Here is an 18,918-nt window from a genome sequence, read left to right on the forward strand (position 1 = left end):
ATAAAAATTTCAAAGGGATTTAGATCCATACTCTTGAATTTTACAGTCCTATAGCTCATGGAAGAGCCTTTTAAAGATTATGAGATAAGCAGGTCTGACAGAGCTTTTCCTGCAATGGGTTATCCCTGAAGAGACTCTCACATGGGGAGAAACACAAGAAAGCAGGATGTTGGGCCATTACACTGGTCTACAATTTTTGAGAAGTAGTCTGCTTCAGAGATAAAATGTGCTATTTATTATGTATTTTGATGTGCTGAATTCAAATATGACAATTAAAACAACTGATTGGCTACTGTTTCTAAGATATTTAAGTTTGTACATGTTATGTCTATGTATATTGTGTAGATAGTAGAGTTTTAATCATAAATTGTAAACCTAGGTCTTTTCATGTGTTTATGGTTGCTTTACATGATAATATTTCACCTGTCCTGTTTATGTAACACTTTAAAAATCAGCAAAAGGGTTATATAAATAAAATTTATTATGAAACAAAAGGCAAAAAACTATTATGTACATAGTTTAGTCCTATTCAGTGTCTACTCGGAGCTTCTTGGCTTGTCTCCTGTATTCATTAAATGGAGCATCTCTTGTCACTGTCCAGCATTTGTCCTGATAGCGTTTCTCCATTGTTGTAATGTCCTGGTGAAATCGCTCTCTGTGCTCGTCGCTCACTGCTCCGCAGTTCAGTGGAAAAAAAAAATCTAGACGAGAGTGCAAAAAATGTATCTTTAGTGACATGTTGCAACCAAGGCTTTTGTATGCCTTGAGGAGGTTTTCCACCAACAACCTGTAGTTGTCTGCCTTGTTGTTTCCGAGAAAATTTATTGCCACTAACTGGAAGGCTCTCCATGCCATCTTTTCCTTGCCACGCAGTGCATGGTCAAATGCATCATCTTGAAGAAGTTCACGAATCTGAGGACCAACAAAGACACCTTCCTTTATCTTAGCTTCACTTAACCTTGGAAATTTTCCAGAGGTACTTGAAAGCTGCTTGTGTTTTGTCAATGGCCTTGACAAAGTTCTTCATGAGACCCAGCTTAATGTGTAAGGGTGGTAACAAAATCTTCTTTGATTCAACAAGTGGTGGATGCTGAACACTTTTCCTCCCAGGCTCCAATGACTGTCGGAGTGGCCAATCTTTCTTGATGTAGTGGGAATCTCTTGCACGACTATCCCATTCGCAGAGAAAACAGCAGTACTTTGTGTATCCAGTCTGCAGACCAAGCAAGAGAGCAACAACCTTCAAATGGCCACAAAGCAGCCACTGATGTTGGTCATAGTTTATGCACCTCAAAAGTTGTTTCATGTTGTCAAAGGTTTCCTTCATATGGACTGCATGACCAACTGGAATTGATGGCAAAACATTGCCATTATGCAGTAAAACAGCTTTAAGACTCGTCTTCGATGAATCAATGAACAGTCTCCACTCATCTGGATCGTGAACGATGTTGAGGGCTGCCATCACACCATTGATGTTGTTGCAGGCTACAAGATCACCTTCCATGAAGAAGAATGGGACAAGATCCTTTTGACGATCACAGAACGTGGAAACCCTAACATCACCTGCCAGGAGATTCCACTGCTGTAGTCTGGAGCCCAACAGCTCTGTCTTACTCTTGGGTAGTTCCAAATCCCTGACAAGGTCATTCAGTTCACCTTGTGTTATGAGGTGTGGTTCAGAGGAGGAGGATGGGAGAAAATGTGGGTCCTGTGACATTGATGGTTCAGGACCAGAAGTTTCATCCTCTTCCTCGTCTGACTCAAGTGAGAATGATTCTGGTGCATCAGGAACCGGCAGTCCTTCTCCGTGGGGTACTGGGCGTATAGCTGATGGAATGTTTGGATAATGCACAGTCCACTTTTTCTTTTTTGACACACCTTTCCCAACTGGAGGCACCATGCAGAAGTAACAATTGCTGGTATGATCTGTTGGCTCTCTCCAAATCATTGGCACTGCAAAAGGCATAGATTTCCTTTTCCTGTTCAACCACTGGCGAAGATTTGTTGCACAAGTGTTGCAGCATATGTATGGGGCCTACCTCTTGTCCTGATCTCCAATTTTGCAGCCAAAATAAAGGTGATAGGCTTTCTTAATCATAGTGGTTATACTGCACTTTTGTGATGCAAAAGTCACTTCACCACAAACATAGCAGAAGTTATCTGCACTGTTCACACAAGTACGAGCCATCTCTGCTCACTTTGGCTAAACAGAAATGTGTCCCTTTGCAAAATCAAAGACTGACAAATAAGAGCACGACACTGTATGATTTCTAGAGCTGATATAGGGCAATTTGTTCAGCAGAGTGATGTAAGCTTAGTTATGATTGCACCATCCATGACTTCTAGGAATAACATGATGCAATTCATATCATGTATGACGCAATACCAGCTTCAGATTGCATCATTCATTGTTTTGCCTAAAAAGCAAGTACTGGCCAAACCCAGTCATGAATTTATTCATAGATCCAGTCAAAGATGTATTTTAGTCATTTCTGGTTTAAATTGAGATCCCTTCCCGTTATAACTCACTTATCCTCCGCCATTCCCAAGTCAAGGGTCATATATACTGACTCAATAGCATATCTTGAAAACTAGAGCCAATCAACAATTTTAAGCATCATTTTCATTCTCAGTGACCCAGAATTAGTAAAGTTTGACTACATTTATTTCAGAAGCATTTTGGATGTAGAGCAGTGTTATTTATTGCCTGCCTTGGCATTACTGTTCAGTAGCAATATCTTTCACTTCTGAAGAGGTCATTGTCAAAGAACTGATACCGATTTTATTTTTGGCATATATTTCAGGTAATCTTTCTTGCTTTTTCCAGAGACAAATTACTACTTGGCATATCACAGCTGTGCTCATAGACTTTAAGGTCAGAAGGGACCATTGTGATCATCTAGTTCAGGGGTCGGTAACCTTTGGCATGCAGCCCATCAGGGTAATCCGCTGGCGAGCCAGGAGACATTTTGTTTACATTGACTGTCTGCAGGCATGGCCCACTGCAGCTCCCAGCAGCCACAGTTTGTCATTCCCGGCCAACAGGAGCTGCGGGAAGCCACAGGGACATGCTGGCCGCCACTTCCCACAGCTCCCATTGGCCGGGAAGAGCGAACCGCGGCCACTGGGAGCTGCGGGGGCGCCGTGCCTGCGGACAGTCAATGTAAATAAACTGTCTCGGGGTCCGCCAGCGGATTACCCTGACAGGCCATGTGCGACCTGCAGGATGCAGGTTGCCCACCACTAGTCTAAAGTTTTATATTTTTTAATTTTTGAATGTAGTTATTTTTTGTACATAATTATACATTTATAAGTTCAACTTTCATGATAAAGTGATTGCACTACAGTACTTGTATTAGGTGAATTGAAAAATACTATTTCTTTTGTTTTTTTTACAATGCAAATATTTGTAATAAAAATATAAAGTGAGCATTGTACACTTTGTATGCTGTGTTATAATTGAAATCAATATATTTGAAAATGTAGAAAACATCCAAAAATATTTAAAATAAATGGTATTCTATTATTGTTTAACAGTGTGTTTAATTTTGATTAATCATGCCATTAATTTTTTAAATTTCGCAATTCATTTTTTGAATTGTGCAATTAATTGCAATTCATTTTTTAATCAATTGTGAGACATAATTTTTATAAGGATATTAGTTGCAGAGAAAATCAAACTTTCCACAGACAGCGAGATCTATAAGCCCACAATTGGAAGAATAATTTCTGGAGAGGACACTGGGTATTGATCTGGGTCCATTCTCCTAATAGGAGAGCAATATAACAAGTAAGAAGCAACAGAGGGTCCTGTGGCACCTTTGAGACTAACAGAAGTGCTGGGAGCATAAGCTTTCGTGGGTAAGAACCTCACTTCTTCAGATGCAGGACTGATACATAACAAGTAAGGAGGCACGTAAGGAATGCTGGAGACAAGAGGGGAGATTGTAAAGTAAAGGGAGCTAGAAAAATTCACAAACTAATCAAATAATTAGATAAGCATCTATAACAAGTTTCCAAACCTTTAGAGCTACCCATCATTAACACCAGTTATATACATTTCAATTAAATATATATCTGGGGAAGTTACTATGTTAGGTCACATTATTTAAAAACAATTACAATTATATTTGGAAAAAACTGAGTATGTTCTTTAGGCAACATTTTTTAATTAATCTTCTATTAAATTGTAATAGAAAACTCTCAGATTAAAAAAAAAAGTCATAGGTCTAACATATCTAAATTATTAGAGACAGATTCTGCAATGCTTACTCACGATGTGCAATATCTTACTAAAAATCAATGGGACTACTAGATGTGAGTAAGGGTGGCGAAATCAGGCCCTTAATTTGAATCAAGTTAAAAAATACAACAATGTTTTAACCATTCCTGTGTATGCAACATTAACGTAACAAGTAAGAGGTCTTTTTCATACTAAAGAAACTACAGAAGTTTCCTCAATAGGGAGGAAAGATGGTTTCAGTGTTTGGGGCACTAGCCTGTAATTCAGGAGATCAGGGTTTAATTCCCTGCTCCACTGCATACCCTTTGTGATTCACTTAGGCTACCATTTTAGAGATAAGTGACTTTCAATGAGACTTAAGAGCCTAAATGCCTAAGTCATTACTGAAAATGGGATTACACTCTAAGTCACTTAGGCCTTGCAATGCCGTTAAAATTCTGGGCCTTAGTCTCTCTGTGACTCAGTTTCACATGTGTAATATAATAATAGTATTTCCATCTCTCAAAGGACCTGGTGAGGATCCATACAGTAAAAGATTATAAGGTGCTCAGATACTACAGTGATGATTGCTCATTAACTGGGTTAAAATATGGTCAGTCTCTAGCACTGTAAATAGAACAAAAACTGTCTTCCTGATAAAAGAAGAACAGGAGGACTTGTGGCACCTTAGAGACTAACAAATTTATTAGAGCATAAGCTTTCGTGGACTATAGCCCACTTCTTCGGATCTTGACTTCAGCATGTGGAATGATTTGGCCACACAGTTCAGTCCTATATGCATTTCCAAGAATGAACTTTGCTTTAATTAGGTCAGGAGACTCAACTTGATATGTGTCATACAGTAGTTTCTGAAAAGCAGATGAGGTCAGAGCGAAGGGGCCAAATCTTATAATTCTTGCATGTCCAGAAACTGTCATTAAAGTCAATGGAGGTTTGGGGTGTGCAAGGACCCAAAGAGATCTAAACCTAGAGTACAGTTCTTAAAGATAGTTTTAGAATGGTTTCCTCATCCACAACCACCATTCACCTAATATAGTTTATCGCCTATGTTATCATGACCCATAGTATTTGCTAATCTAAGTTACTAAATTGGGTAGACACTTATCTCAGTGGAAATAATTTATCAGCCTTCATTAACCTCAACAATTTTGCATGGACATTGTTTTAATCAAAAATAGTTGACCCAGAATTTTATTTTTTCCTGGCAGATCCTAAGTGTATTCATTTTCATTCTTAAACGGATACACATCTGATAATATTTACACTTACGTCTGGTAATAATAATTAAAACCTCCCACCACAATCAATATATGCTGTATACAAGAATTTATTTACTACATTAAATGTGTGTTCATATATTAAAAACTCACAAAATAAAAATTCATAAATACAATTAAATACACTGTCCCAGCTCAGATAATTACCAGCAAATAAAAGTCAAAAAAGTTAACTTCCTCTCTCCACTCACGTTATATTCTTCCATCTCTCTCATCCCAAATCCCAGGAAAAAACAGATTAGTTTGCAGTGTATTTGGAAGGTTAACTAATCTGGCATACCAAAGACCAAATATAGAATAAACTCTTCCATCTGTCAGTTCCCACACCACTCAAATGGAATTGCGTAGAGGGATATTTTTCATGCTTTGCTTTAAATAAATGGGTGCTATGTTTACATGCTACATATTTAGCATTGCCCTCCCGAAGCCAAAGTGAACATTTTGCCAACAATGAACTTTTGCACCATATGGTGATTACATGAGCCAGTGTACCAGTAAGCCACATAACATCAAACTGACAGGACAGCGGTAACTTTAGCTAGCATCTCAATTTTAACTTGTTGAACAAGAGGACAATGTGAATTTCAGTGATAAAGTCAGACTTACATGTCCGAAATAGATTATTGGGACATATTTCATATTATACAAGAAATTTCCCCCTACACTGAATCACAAATTACAGGAACACAAACCCATGGACATGAAATGCAAGCAGGCAGGGCAAATCATCATATTAAATATCCAAAAGCACCCCCCAAAGAGACAGCAGTCTTTTAGACCATCCTGCTGGTGTTTCTTCATAAGCCTTCCCTCAGAGTGTTCATAGTGCACTGTTCACAACAAACTAAGTAAACTGGTCTTCTAGAGACAGAATCAAAACTGGGTGGGGAGGGAACCCTATCTGGACTCTCAGCTCAGTTCTTTGAGGACTGGTCATGGTATGGTATCCTAGCTCCTAGACATTCTGTTCTGTCTCCCAAGCAGCACTTGTGGAGATCCATACTTTACTTCTGTGGACTTCAAGAGGAGAAAGAGAGCTATACACTGCAGGCCATTTGAACAATTGTGCAGGACAGGAGAGACTGAGCAGAAGTTCAACTTTTGTTTGTTGGGAATGCCTCTGAATGCATTGTTTTGCACTGGATCCACATTTTCCTTTTTTGTTTTAGCATGCTATTATGCAGGACAGAAATATATAATTTGCTTCTCTGCTTTCTGCCAGCTTCCTTCTTATATCGTTTGATTGTACTTCATACTAATACACAGGCTTCCTCTCCAGTGGCAAAGAATGTAGTAAAGCTAGGACTGTCCCTTGAATGAAGCCCAGAAGGTCATGTAACCACTGGAAATGAATGCACCCATTCAACAGTGAAAAGTTTCATTTTGCCTTAAGCTCTTTTCCACTACTAAGGTCTCCAGGAGGTTGTGTCTAGCCTGATGCTGCAGGTCAAAATTCTGAAACATTTAGCCATTTCAATAGTGGGTGCCACTATCACTTGCTCCAGTTTTTCTAGTTAGCTCTGTGTGATGACCCCTTCCTGTACTGTTTCTTAATGATTTGAACCAATTTAGATTGTCCTTTAATTAAGCAAAGAATAAGAAAGATAGAGATTTACTAAATATTCTGGTTTCAGAGTAGCAGCCGTGTTAGTCTGTTCTGCAAAAAGAACAGGAGTACTTGTGGCACCTTAGAGACTAACAAATTTATTTGAGCATAAGCTTTCATGGACTACAGCCCACTTCTTTGGATGCATAGTATGGAACATATATTGAGGAGATATATATACACATACAGAGAGCATGAAAAGGTGGGAGTTGTTTTACCAACTCTGAGAGGCCAATTAAGTACGAGAAAAAAATTTTGAAGTGATAATCCAGATAGCCCAGTACAGACAGTTTGATAAGAAGCGTGAGAAAGATTCAATATTCTGGTAAACTGTATTATAGCATCATTACTCACCATATTTCCTCACATTTAAAAAGGTTGTTTTGCTATAAGTGATAGTGTTTGTTTTAATATTAGTATGTAAAAGAATATAGACTCACTTCCAGTATTAATGTTTAATTACTAAGAGCATAATCCTGCAAATCCTCTTATGAGAGTAATCCTTCAATTAGATTACTTCAATGGGACTATTCACATAGTAAAAACTTGCAGGATTGGACCCTAAATGTTAAATCATATTTTAAAAAGAGAATTACCATCATTTTTTGACACAGCCAGGAGCTGTTGGTGTGTTTAAAATAGAGATGATTTTTTTTTAAACCAAAATACATACTTTTTGAAGAAACAGTTTCAGCATTTAAATTATTGATGAACCAATTCTTTGCAGTATCCCTAATTTTGTCAGGTCACAGACTGTATGACTGCTGCAAATAAAATGATAAACTTGATCATGTTCTGTTGTACCAAGTTTAGTTTTTAACAGCGCATTTTTTCCCCACTGTCCATCAGCACTTTATTTGTAGATATGTATCCCTCAACTAGTCCCTTAGCTGAAATAAAAAGAACGAGGAATACTTGTGGCTCCTTAGAGACTAACAAATTTATTTGAGCATAAGCTTTAAAAGCGTTATTTTTGCTGATACAGACAGACTAACACGGCTACCACTCTGTTAGCTGAAATAGTTAAACACCTTATCTTGTGTAACATTATCTTAAACGTAAGAAACCGGGATCCTTTTTCCCCCCCCCCTTCTATTTAAGTAGTTTTTCAAGGCAGTTTGATCCTGTTCAGCTTGACCTTTCTTAACACAGATCTAGTGAACAACTTCCTTCCCAGCCTTCCAATCCCCCTCCTTTTCTCTGCAGCAATCATAATGGATGTTTATGTAAAAAAGGAGTAACAAGACAATACTAACTCACGTCAATGCAATTCCACTATTTGGTTAAACACCCCATTTTGTATCTGTGTTATTAGTTTTCTTTCTCTGCATGTAGAAATGGATAGTTTTAGTGAAAAAAAAATCTTTCAGTTTACAGTTCCCTCTGCTTTGATCTCTTCAGGATGATGATTGGTTTGGTTTTCTCCTCCTGTCGGTTTGCTAACCCATCACTTTAGATCACAGGTTGAATTCAGAAAAGAACAAGCAAAAGCTCTGCAGGATGCAAATTATTGTGTTGTTTGGTGGCTTGTTTTGGGGGAATGGGTTAAGTTTAGATGGGGGAGGCGGGAAAGTTTAGACGGGGAAGGGAAGCTCAACTGCTTGAAGGCTGACAAGTTGCTTCACAGCAGTGACAGAAGCAGTTCCGCAAAGCTAAGCCATGATTTGAAAACCCCTGAGCTAAGCCATATGCTATGGAATGCCAGGACTTCCTGCTTTTCCCAGCTGAATGGGTGGGCTCCATTATGCCTGCTTTGCTCTGTACTTGTGAATTTGGGGAAATGTTTTGATTTTTAAAAAAAAGTTGAACATTTCCTTTCACTAGGACTGTAAGTTACTTTGCCATAATCCTTGCTGAACAATTCCATTCTGTTCCCCATAAACAAGTTTAAAAGTAAGCTGATATGGGTTAGAACAACATGCTGGCTCTTCTGGTATCCAACCCATTTTAAATGAAAGTATAAACAAATATTATAGCAAAGCAACACTAATGAATAATATGTTCACTGCTGCTTTGCTGAGTTTGCTCACAAGGTTTGAAACAATAGTTTGGAGGTGTCAGCGACCCCCATTCAACTCAAGTGAATGTTAAGACATGGCAATTTACATACTTGATCATTTTAGTATAAACATGTGGTTAGATGTCACAGAAATTAAAGATGGAAAAGATTAATTAGTGCTGACACCTAGAGCTATTGCCGGAAAGTTCTTGTCCCTACACAGTATATTTTCTACTGCCATCTCCGGGCCAATTTTAAACATTCCAAATGATGGGGGCTTCCTGTTCCACTACTTCTCTTGGGAGACTATTATCCGCTTAGTAGATCACAGATAGGAAATTTTTCCTGATTTTTTTTCAGCATGAATTTTTTTTTTTTTTAAACCGTAGCACGTTAGTCCTAGATGTACACCGAGGCTCTAAATGAACGATCAGGGAAAGGGACCACGTGTGTGCAGCAGTAACCAAGAGGGAGAAGAGAGCAGCAAAGTGGGGAGACTCCAGATAAGGAGAAAGGGGAACCAGCAGTCACCAGAAGGGTAGCAGCTGCTCACCAAAGGGAGCAGTGAGAGTAGAGCATGAGTTCCACTATTCCTTACCCCTCTCCAACAGCGTGATCTTCTGAGGTACCCTTGGCTTTCTCTGATGTCAGTGGGAGTTGAGGGTACTCAGCAGCTTGCAGAGTCAGGCCCTAAACTCTTGCCTTTAACAAACAGTTTCTGGTGATTTTTTAAATAAGATTATTTTCCTGCTGCCTTCTGACCAACTGTGCCTTCCCTCACCCCCTTTTAAAAATGTAAACAGTACAGTAATTGTAATCTCACATAGAACTTGGAGAAATAATGGCACATACTCCACCAAATGTACAGAGCAATTCTTTATTACTGGGGTGGGAAAGGGCAAGGGGAAGAATGCCAAATAGCCATCTAAAAATTTATCTGACATGCTATATAGTACAAGCTACTTGAATGAAGCTAGTGACCATGAACTATATTTCGCCTCGAGTTATTTCATGTTGTGGGTCCACTGTGTTTAGCACATACCTTTCTAATGTGTCTATCACACACAACATATGTAACTTATTTATTGAGGTCATGTTCCCAACTGACTTCTGAGATCTTCTATGATTGGATTTTTACTTCAGACCTTTCTTGGAACTTTTACACAAATTGCTTGGTACACGAGACATTGCTGATCGGAAGGAATTCTTCAAGCCCCCCCACCTCCGTAAAATAGCAATGTTATTATTAATCATTGGAACCGATCTGCCCTTGCAAGGCGTCCAGAACCTCCCGTTTCCTATGCTAGCACTGTCTCGCGTTAGTGACAGCTGAAACTGAAGCAGCCAACCTGCTGAGGCTTAGGTGGTGGGAAAGGAGTTTACATTTCTATTCCACCCAAATCCATGTGTTAGCAGCTATGAGTCTCTCTAATAACCCAGACTTTAATAAACTAAGCCCTTTAATACTCCAGAGCCTGAAGTAGGTCTTATCGCACAGCAGCTGGTCTCACCTAAAGCCATTTACACAGCCAGGTAAAGCAAGCTGGCTCCCAAATTACCTCTAGCGCCTGCATCTTGAACGCTTTTATTTGCATGGATCTGGCCAGTGAACAGATTCGTCCCCAGCACACAATTTTTTTTTTTTAGAAAAGTTCCCATTGAGCTGCGCGCCTCCTTTAGCTCTCCATCCCCCCAGCACCTCGGATGCTCCCTGCCTCCTGAAGTGCGCTGGGTCTATGTACTCACTTGTGTCTTCTTCATAAGGAAAGACAGCGCTGCAATCCAGCCCAGCCGGCCGCGTGCAATCTCCGTTCAGCGGCACTGTGGCTCCAGCATAGTGCAGCGGCAGATAGTCCACGCATTGGGGTTGCCCGGAGCGAGCGCCCACTCTCTCCCCGGCCCCTTGGCTCGCAAGCCGCGCTGCTCGCTGTCTCCACGGCGTGAGCAGAGGCGCTGACTGAGACCGAAGCCGGCGCCGCGCCAGTTCTTTTATAGCGCCGCTCTGCCTCCAGCAGCAGGCGCAGTAGAAGCAGCGGCAGCCTGAGCCGGGGCGAGACACGCCTTTCCCCTCCCTCTCCTCCCACAGTCTCCAGGAATGGGGAGCAGACGCCGCGCCAACAGAGAGGGAAGTTCAACGCGTTACCAAGCCGGGTTTGTCCGCTCCCACCACGGGCGGGAAACCCAACCTGACCCTCCCCTTGGGGCAGGCCTTAGCCAGGGGCTCGCTGCCCTGCGCTGGTTGGGTTTAATTCCCAGGCCAGGGTGTTGGCTTGTCGAGCTTTCCATCAAGTATGGGGTTCACAGTTTGGTTCAGTGGCTCTCATCACCCCCACTATACAAATTGTTCCAGTAGTGGGTGTATACTGCTGTGCTGTACTTGGTGCAGGCCAAAGTCAGCACAGGGTGCTGACAGATCGGAGTGGGAGCCTTTTACACCCACTTTGCACACAGGGTATGGGGGCAACAATAAGTGGGCCCTTTACTGTTTAGACATCTGTTTGGAGAGAGGTGGCAAGACTAGAGTAGCAGTCACCATTTGGCTTATTGGTCCCTAGAAGCTGTTGCAAGTTAGAAACAATTAGAGCAGCCCTAAGGCTCCTTTAAATCATGCTGGGAGCTGAACCAGCCCCAGGCAGCCCTGAGGAGTGAGGGAGTGCAAAGATCGCTTTTAGCCATAGTTGCCCTCTTTCCTCCCTTGCCTCAGTGCCAAGAAGAGTTCCAGTTCAACTGAGGGTTCAGGCAAAAGAAGGAGAAAATAATATACCTGCATCTTGAGAAATAGTTGCCAGTGCTTTTTTCTTAAGGTTGTAGCATAGCATGTAACCTTAAAATCCATGAACTGCACACTTGTAAAAAATAAAAGAATTAAAAAAACCCAGGATTTGGTACAGAGAAATCTAGCACTAAGACCTTGTAGAGAACTGCAAAGAAAAAATAATTAGAAAGGACAAAATTTTGGATTGAGGTGTGTTACTGTATTTCTACATAGGAAAGAACAATTCTTGTATGTGGAGTTACAGAAGCCAGAGAAGGAGAGAGACAAAGGCTCTAAGATCCCTTAGCTGTCACTTCTGGAAATGGCGAGTTTGTGAGCTACAGCTACTGCACAGTATCAGATGCATAACAGACAGGTGAATGAGCGAAGACTCACCAGAGTGACATGGTGAGAGGAACAAACAACCTAGAAGTGCATATTGCAAGCCGGGAAGTTGGAAGAGGGGAAGGCAAGAAAATTTCACAGATTTAGGAGAGAAGAAAAGGAGTAATTAAGATGACTTGAATGACCTTTGAGTGTTAGACTAGCTCTTACTATGGTAGTCTTGTTCTTTTTGAAACACTTAGGGAGAAATTCTGGCCCCACTGAAGTTGGCAGAAGTTTTGCCATTAACTTCCATGTGGGCAGGATTTCAGTTTTTAAGGATATGTCTACACTTTGAGTTGGAGATGTAAGTCCCAGCTTGAGGAGACATACTTATGCTAGCTCTGATCAACCTAGCACACTAAAAATAGTGTGTAGCTGTGGCTAACCCATCTGAGACCCTAGATATGTACTCGGGATAGCTAGCTCATCTTGCCACTCATGCTCTATGTGTGTGTAGGAAATGTTTCAGGGAAGATTTACTCAGATGTTGCTCCCATTGAAACCAATGAAAGCTCCATCAGTATATCAGAGGGCATAATTTAGCTTTTAGAACAAGAGATTGGGATTAAAAACAAAAGTGTGGTGAAGACACTCTTCAAGGTTTCAGTGTAAACAACACAGAACTCACACATAAAATATATAACACCTCCCCCATTCTAAATTAATCAAGATATTTCTCTTACCTGGCAGGGTTGTTTCAAAGTACCTGGGAGGCACTGGGATACCTGCCTTAGGCCTGGTCTACACTACGACTTTAATTCGGATTTATCAGCTTTAATTCGAATTTACCCTGTAACCGTCCTCACAACGACGCTATTTATTTCGATGTAAAGGGCCCTTTAAATCGATTTCTGTACTCCACCCCGACGAGCGGAGTAGCGCCAAAATCGATTTTAACATTTCGAATTAGGGATAGTGTGGCCGCAATTCGATGGTATTGGCCTCCGGGAGCTATCCCACAGTGCATCATTGTGACCGCTCTGGACAGCAATCTAAACTCGGATGCACTGGCCAGGTAGACAGGAAAAGCCCCGTGAACATTTGAATTTCATTTCCTGTTTGCCCAGCGTGGAGAGCACAGGTAACCACAGATAGCTCATCAGCACAGGTAACCATGCAGGCTGATAATCGAAAAAGAGCACCAGCATGGACCGTGAGGGAGGTACTGGATCTGATCGCTGTATGGGGAGAGGATTCAGTGCTTGCAGAACTTCGTTCTAAAAGACGAAATGCAAAAACTTTTGAAAAAATCTCCAAGGGCATGATGGAGAGAGGCCACAATAGGGACTCTGAGCAGTGCCGCGTGAAAGTCAAGGAGCTCAGACAAGCGTATCAAAAAACAAAGGAGGCAAACGGTCGCTCCGGGTCAGAGCCGCGGACATGCCGCTTCTACGCCGAGCTGCATGCAATTCTAGGGTGGGCTGCCACCACTACCCCACCTGTGATCGTGGATTCTGGGTCGGGGATAGTCTCATCAGCGACGCCTGAGGATTCTGCCGATGGGGGAGAGGAGGAGGAGGAGGATGAGGATGAGCTTGCAGAGATCACACAGCACTCCGTTCTCCCCAACAGCCAGGATCTTTTTCTCACCCTGACTGAAGTACCCTCCCAAGCCTCCCAAGCCAGTACCCAAGACTCTGACCCCATGGAAGGGACCTCAGGTGAGTTTACCTTTTAAAATATAAAACTTGTTTTAAAAGCAAACGGTTTTTAATGATTACTTTGCCCTGAGGACTTGGGATGCATTCGCGGTCAGTTCAGCTACTGGAAAAGTCTGTTAACGTGTCTGGGGATGGAGCGGAAATCCTCCAGGGACATCTCCATGAAGCTCTCCTGGAGGTACTCCGAAAGCCTTGCCAGAAGGTTTCTGGGCAGTGCATCCTTATTCCCTCCTCCATGGTAGGACACTTGACCATGCCATGCTTGCAGCAAGTAATCTGGTATCATTGCCTGACAAAGCCTGGCAGCGTATGGTCCCGGTGTTTGCTGGCATTCAAGCAACATCCATTCTTTATCTTGTTGTGTAATCCTCAGGAGAGTGATATCACTCCTGGTAACCTGGTTGAAATACGGGAACTTAATTAAGGGGACAGAGGTGGCCGTTCCTACTGGGCTGTTTGCCTGTGGCGGAAAATAAATCCTTCCCTGCAGTTAGCCAAGCGCAGATGGGAAATTGGCCCTGAGTTTTTCGCGTTTGGCTAGCAGGGAACTTCCGTGTTACCAGCCACGCGGTGGGGGGAGGGGTACCGTGATCATCCCAGAGAATTCATGGCGGGAGGGGGGCGGCGGGGGGGTGGTGGTTAGTTTGGTGCCTGCAGGGATCTTCCCTGATACCAGCCACGCGGTGGGGGGGAGGGATACAGCGATCATCCCAGAGAATTCATGGCGAGAGGGGGGGTGGTTAGTTTGTTTTCTGCTGCTGCTGCTGAATGTTAACAGAAAAACCGCAGCACTCTACAGGCTATGCTTGGTATGTGGGAAAGGAGGGCGCAGAAGCTGTAAAACAATGGCTTACCATGGCCGCATGCAAGCCGAATTCTGTTGCCCAGACCTGTGATCTCTAGCAGCAAAGCCACAGGCACTCAGCATTAAGAGGCAAAATGCGACCTTGCACAGAAATCACATGTGCTATGTAATGTGAATAGTGTTGGTCACCGTGAAAGAGTATAAGCATTGTTCTGCAAAATGTAGCTTTTTAAACAATTCTCTCTTTTTTCCCCTACCTACAGCAGCTGCAAATTCCTCAAGCATCCCTCCTCCATCCCGAAGGTTATCACAGATAAGGCGTCGTAAGAAGAGAACGCGAGACGAGATGTTTTCTGAAATTATGGAATCCAGCCGCAGTGACAGAGCTAATCTGAATGAGTGGAAGGAAACAGTTTCAAAGTATAGGAAAGAAGCCAGTGAACGTGAGGACAGGAGGGACCAACGTGAGGACCGGAGGGACCAACGTGAGGACAGGAGGGACGCTCGAGATGAGAGGTGGCGGCAGGAAGACCAGAGGAGCAAGGATGCAACGCTGGGGCTGCTGCGTGAGCAAACAGACATGCTCCGGCGTCTGGTGGAGCTTCAGGAACGGCTGCTGGAAAACAGACTGCCGCTTCAACCCCTGTTCCACCCTCCCCCCTCCCCATGTTCCGTATCCTCCTCACCCAGACGTGTAAGAACACGCGGGGGGAGGCTCCGTACACCTTCCCATTCCACCCCAGTAGACAGCCCAAGCAAAAGGCTGTCATTTTTTTAACCTTTTCTTTGTGGCTTTTTCCTTCCCAGCAATCCTCCTCCCAAATACCACCCGGGTTCCCTCCCTCTTTTTCTAATCTATTAATAAAGAATAAATGATTTTTAAATGATAGTGACTTTATTTGGTTTGAAAGAAAGCTGGGGGAAGGGGGAGGGTGGGTTCCTTACAGAAAATGAGTCAATAAAGGGGGCGGGTTTTCATGAAGGAGAAACAAACAGATATTTCACACTGTAGCCTGGCCAGTCATGAAACTGGTTTTTAAAGCTTCTCTGATGCACAGCGCTTCCTGGTGTGCTCTTCTAATCGCCCTGGTGTCTGGCTGCGCGTAATCAGCAGCCAGGCGATTTGCCTCAGCCTCCCACCCCACCATAAAGGTCTCCCCCTTACTTTCACAGAGATTGTGGAGCACACAGCAAGCAGAAATAACAATGGGGAGATTTCTTTGGCTGAGGTCAGAGCGAGTCAATAATGATCGCCAGTGACCTTTTAAACGGCCAAATGCACATTCTACCACCATTCTGCACTTGCTTAGCCTGTAGTTAAACAGCTCCTGACTCCTGTCCAGGCTGCCTGTGTACGGCTTCATGAGCCATGGCATTAAGGGGTAGGCGGGGTCCCCAAGAATAACTATTGGCATTTCAACATCCCCAACGGTTATTTTCTGGTCCGGAAAGTAAGTCCCTTGCTGCAGCCCTTTAAACAGAGTAGTGTTCCTGAAGACGCGAGCGTCATGAACCCTTCCCGCCCAGCCCACGTTGATGTTAGTGAAACGTCCCTTGTGATCCACAAGTGCTTGCAGCACCATTGAAAAGTACCCCTTGCGGTTTATGTACTCGGTGGCTTGGTGCTCCGGTGCCAAGATAGGGATATGGGTTCCGTCTATCGCCCCACCACAGTTAGGGAATCCCATTGCAGCAAAACCATCCACTATAGCCTGCACATTTCCCAGAGTCACTAACTTTCGTAGCAGCACCTGAGTGATTGCTTTGGCTACTTGCATCACAGCAGCCCCCACAGTAGATTTGCCCACTCCAAATTGATTCCCGACTGACGGCGTTGCAAGCTTCCACAGGGCTATCGCCACGCGCTTCTCAACTGTGAGGGCTGCTTTCATCTTGGTATTCTGGCATTTCAGGGCAGGGGACAGCAAGTCACAAAGTTCCATGAAAGTGCCCTTACGCATGCGAAAGTTCCGCAGCCACTGGGAATCGTCCCACACCTGCAACACTATGCGGTCCCACCAGTCTGTGCTTGTTTCCCTTGCCCAGAATCGGCGTTCCATGGATAGAATCTGCCCCATTAACAACATGATCTCCAAAGCACCGGGGCCCGTGGTTTCACAGAATTCTGTATCCGTGTCCGTGTCCATGTCCTCATCATGCTTGTCGCTGCGCTGCCGCCGCCGCTGTCTCCTCGCCTCGTTTTTCTGGTCCTGGCTGAGCATAAACTCCACGAGAACGCGCGAGGTGTTTACAGTGTTCATGACTGCTGTCTTGAGCTCAGCGGGCTCCATGCTTGCCGTGGTATGGAGTCTGCAGTGTTCACCCACCCAGGAAAAAAGGCGCGAAAATGGTTGTCTGCCGTCCGTTGCTTTCATGCAGGGAGGGAGGAGGGAGGGAGGAGGTGAGGCTGTACCCAGAACCACCTGCGACGATGTTTTTTGTCCCATCAGGCACTGGGACCTTAACCCACAATCCCAATGGGCGCGGGAGACTGCGGGAACTATGGGATAGCTATGGGATAGCTACCCACAGTGCAACGGTGCAGAAATCGACGCTAGCCCCGGTACTTGGACGCACACCACCGAATTAATTAATGTGGCCGCATACATTTCGACTTTATACAACCTGTTTTTCAAATCCGAATTATATAAATTCGGATTAATCCCGTAGTGTAGACATACCCTTACAGTGACAAACTCAAGGAGCTCAATCTATTAAACAAAACGAAGAGAAGGGTAAGGGGTGACTTGATTACAATCTATAAGTACCTACATGGAAAAATATTTAATAACGGAGTTCATTAATCTAGCAGAGAAGGTATAATATGATCCAATGGCTGAAAGTTGAAGCTAGACAAGTTTAAAGTGGAAATAAGCGTACATTTTTTAACAGAGAAAGTATTTCAACTGTTAGAACAGTTTGCCACACATCATGGTGGATTCTCCTTCACTGACCATTTTTAGATCAAGGTTAGAGGTTTTTCAAAAAGAGATGCTCTAGGAATTATTTTGGAGAAGTTCTATGGCCTGTGTTATCACAATGGTCTTTTCTGGCCTTGGAATGTATGAGTCTATGATGATGGGGACCTTGTCAGTACCTAAATAGAGCTACTAAAGGAGGAGAAACCATGAACTACCATGTTGCAGTAGAGTCATCTGTGACGGGTTGGATCACAGAAACCCCCTTGGGAGCTGCCACCCGATGTGCAAAGACTACTCCTGCTTCTGTTTTCCCTGCCAGCTCAGGACTCCAGCACCCTGTCTTGCTGAGCCAGACACTCCCGTCTGGCTCCAGACACAGACCCAGGGTCTGAATCACTTGTCCCAAAGCTGCAAGTTTACCTGAAAACAGCTCGCAGTAGCGTGCTTGTCTTTAGCACTCAGATGCCCAACTCCCAATGGGGTCTAAACCCAGATAAATCCGTTTTACCCTGCATAAAGCTTATGCAGGGCAAACTCATAAATTGTTCGCCCTCTATAACACTGATAGAGAGATATGCACAGTTGTTTGCTCCCCCAGGTATTAATACATACTCTGAGTAAATTACTAAATAGAAAGTGATTTTATTAAATACAGACAGTAGGATTTAAGTGGTTCAAAGTAGTAACAGACAGAACAAAGTAAGTCACCAAGCAAAATAAAATAAAATGCGCGAATCTATGCCTAATCAAACTGAATACAGATAATTTCCTCACCAGTTCCAGAGTGCTCCCTTTTACAGGCTAATCTCCTTTTAGCCTGGGTCCAGCAATCACTCACACCCCCTGCAGTTACTGTCCTTTGTTTCAGTCTCCTTCAAGTATCCTGGGGGGGGGGGGGGGTGGAGAGGCTCCTTCTTTAGCCAGCTGAAGACAAAATGGAGGGGTCTCCCCTGGGTTTAAATAGACTCTCTCTTGTGGGTGGAGACCCCCCTCCTCCCTCCTCTGCAAAGTCCAGCTCCAAGATGGAGTTTTGGAGTCACCTGGGCAAGTCACATGCCCCTGCATGACTCAGTCTTTGCAGGCCGACGCCATTGTCCACATGGCATCTTGCATGTCTCCAGGAAGACTTCTCATGTGGATTGGAGCATTCCAAGATGCATTGTTCCCCAAGTGTTTCCTGATCAGGTACTTAACCTGGTGAATTCCTTCCTAAAGAAGCTGACCAAATGCCTCACAGAGCTTACTTAGAAATCAAGCAAGCATA

At 43.3% G+C, this 18,918-nt stretch overlaps 2 protein-coding genes across 8 annotated transcripts in view; one reads left to right on the forward strand and one right to left on the reverse strand.

Moving 5' to 3' along the window:
* Positions 1 to 11,216, reverse strand: part of KITLG (KIT ligand) — an 89,746-nt gene extending 78,530 nt beyond the window's left edge. For 2 of the 7 annotated variants that reach the window (XM_065560393.1, XM_065560398.1), the window contains exon 1: positions 10,872 to 11,126. Coding sequence is in view for 4 of the 7 variants with exons in the window: in XM_005279125.5 (XP_005279182.2) it covers positions 10,872 to 10,886 (15 nt within the window). In the remaining 3 variants the exon portion in view is untranslated. Of the gene's footprint in view, positions 1 to 10,871 lie in introns of all 7 variants that reach the window. The other 5 variants (XM_024106953.3, XM_042859840.2, XM_005279125.5 and 2 more) reach the window with 4 other exon arrangements.
* Positions 11,217 to 12,950: 1,734 nt separating this feature from the next.
* On the forward strand, positions 12,951 to 16,529 carry LOC135974080 (SRRM2 protein homolog rsr-2-like). The gene is made up of 2 exons (XM_065560188.1): positions 12,951 to 13,928; positions 14,997 to 16,529. The coding sequence occupies exons 1-2, from the start codon at positions 13,382 to 13,384 to the stop codon at positions 15,509 to 15,511; spliced, it is 1,062 nt and encodes a 353-aa protein (XP_065416260.1). The 5' UTR covers positions 12,951 to 13,381; the 3' UTR covers positions 15,512 to 16,529.
* The last annotated feature ends 2,389 nt before the right edge of the window (positions 16,530 to 18,918 follow it).

The sequence above is a fragment of the Chrysemys picta genome, chromosome 1, assembly GCF_011386835.1.
Source record: "Chrysemys picta bellii isolate R12L10 chromosome 1, ASM1138683v2, whole genome shotgun sequence".
NCBI classification, from domain to species: Eukaryota; Metazoa; Chordata; order Testudines; family Emydidae; genus Chrysemys; species Chrysemys picta.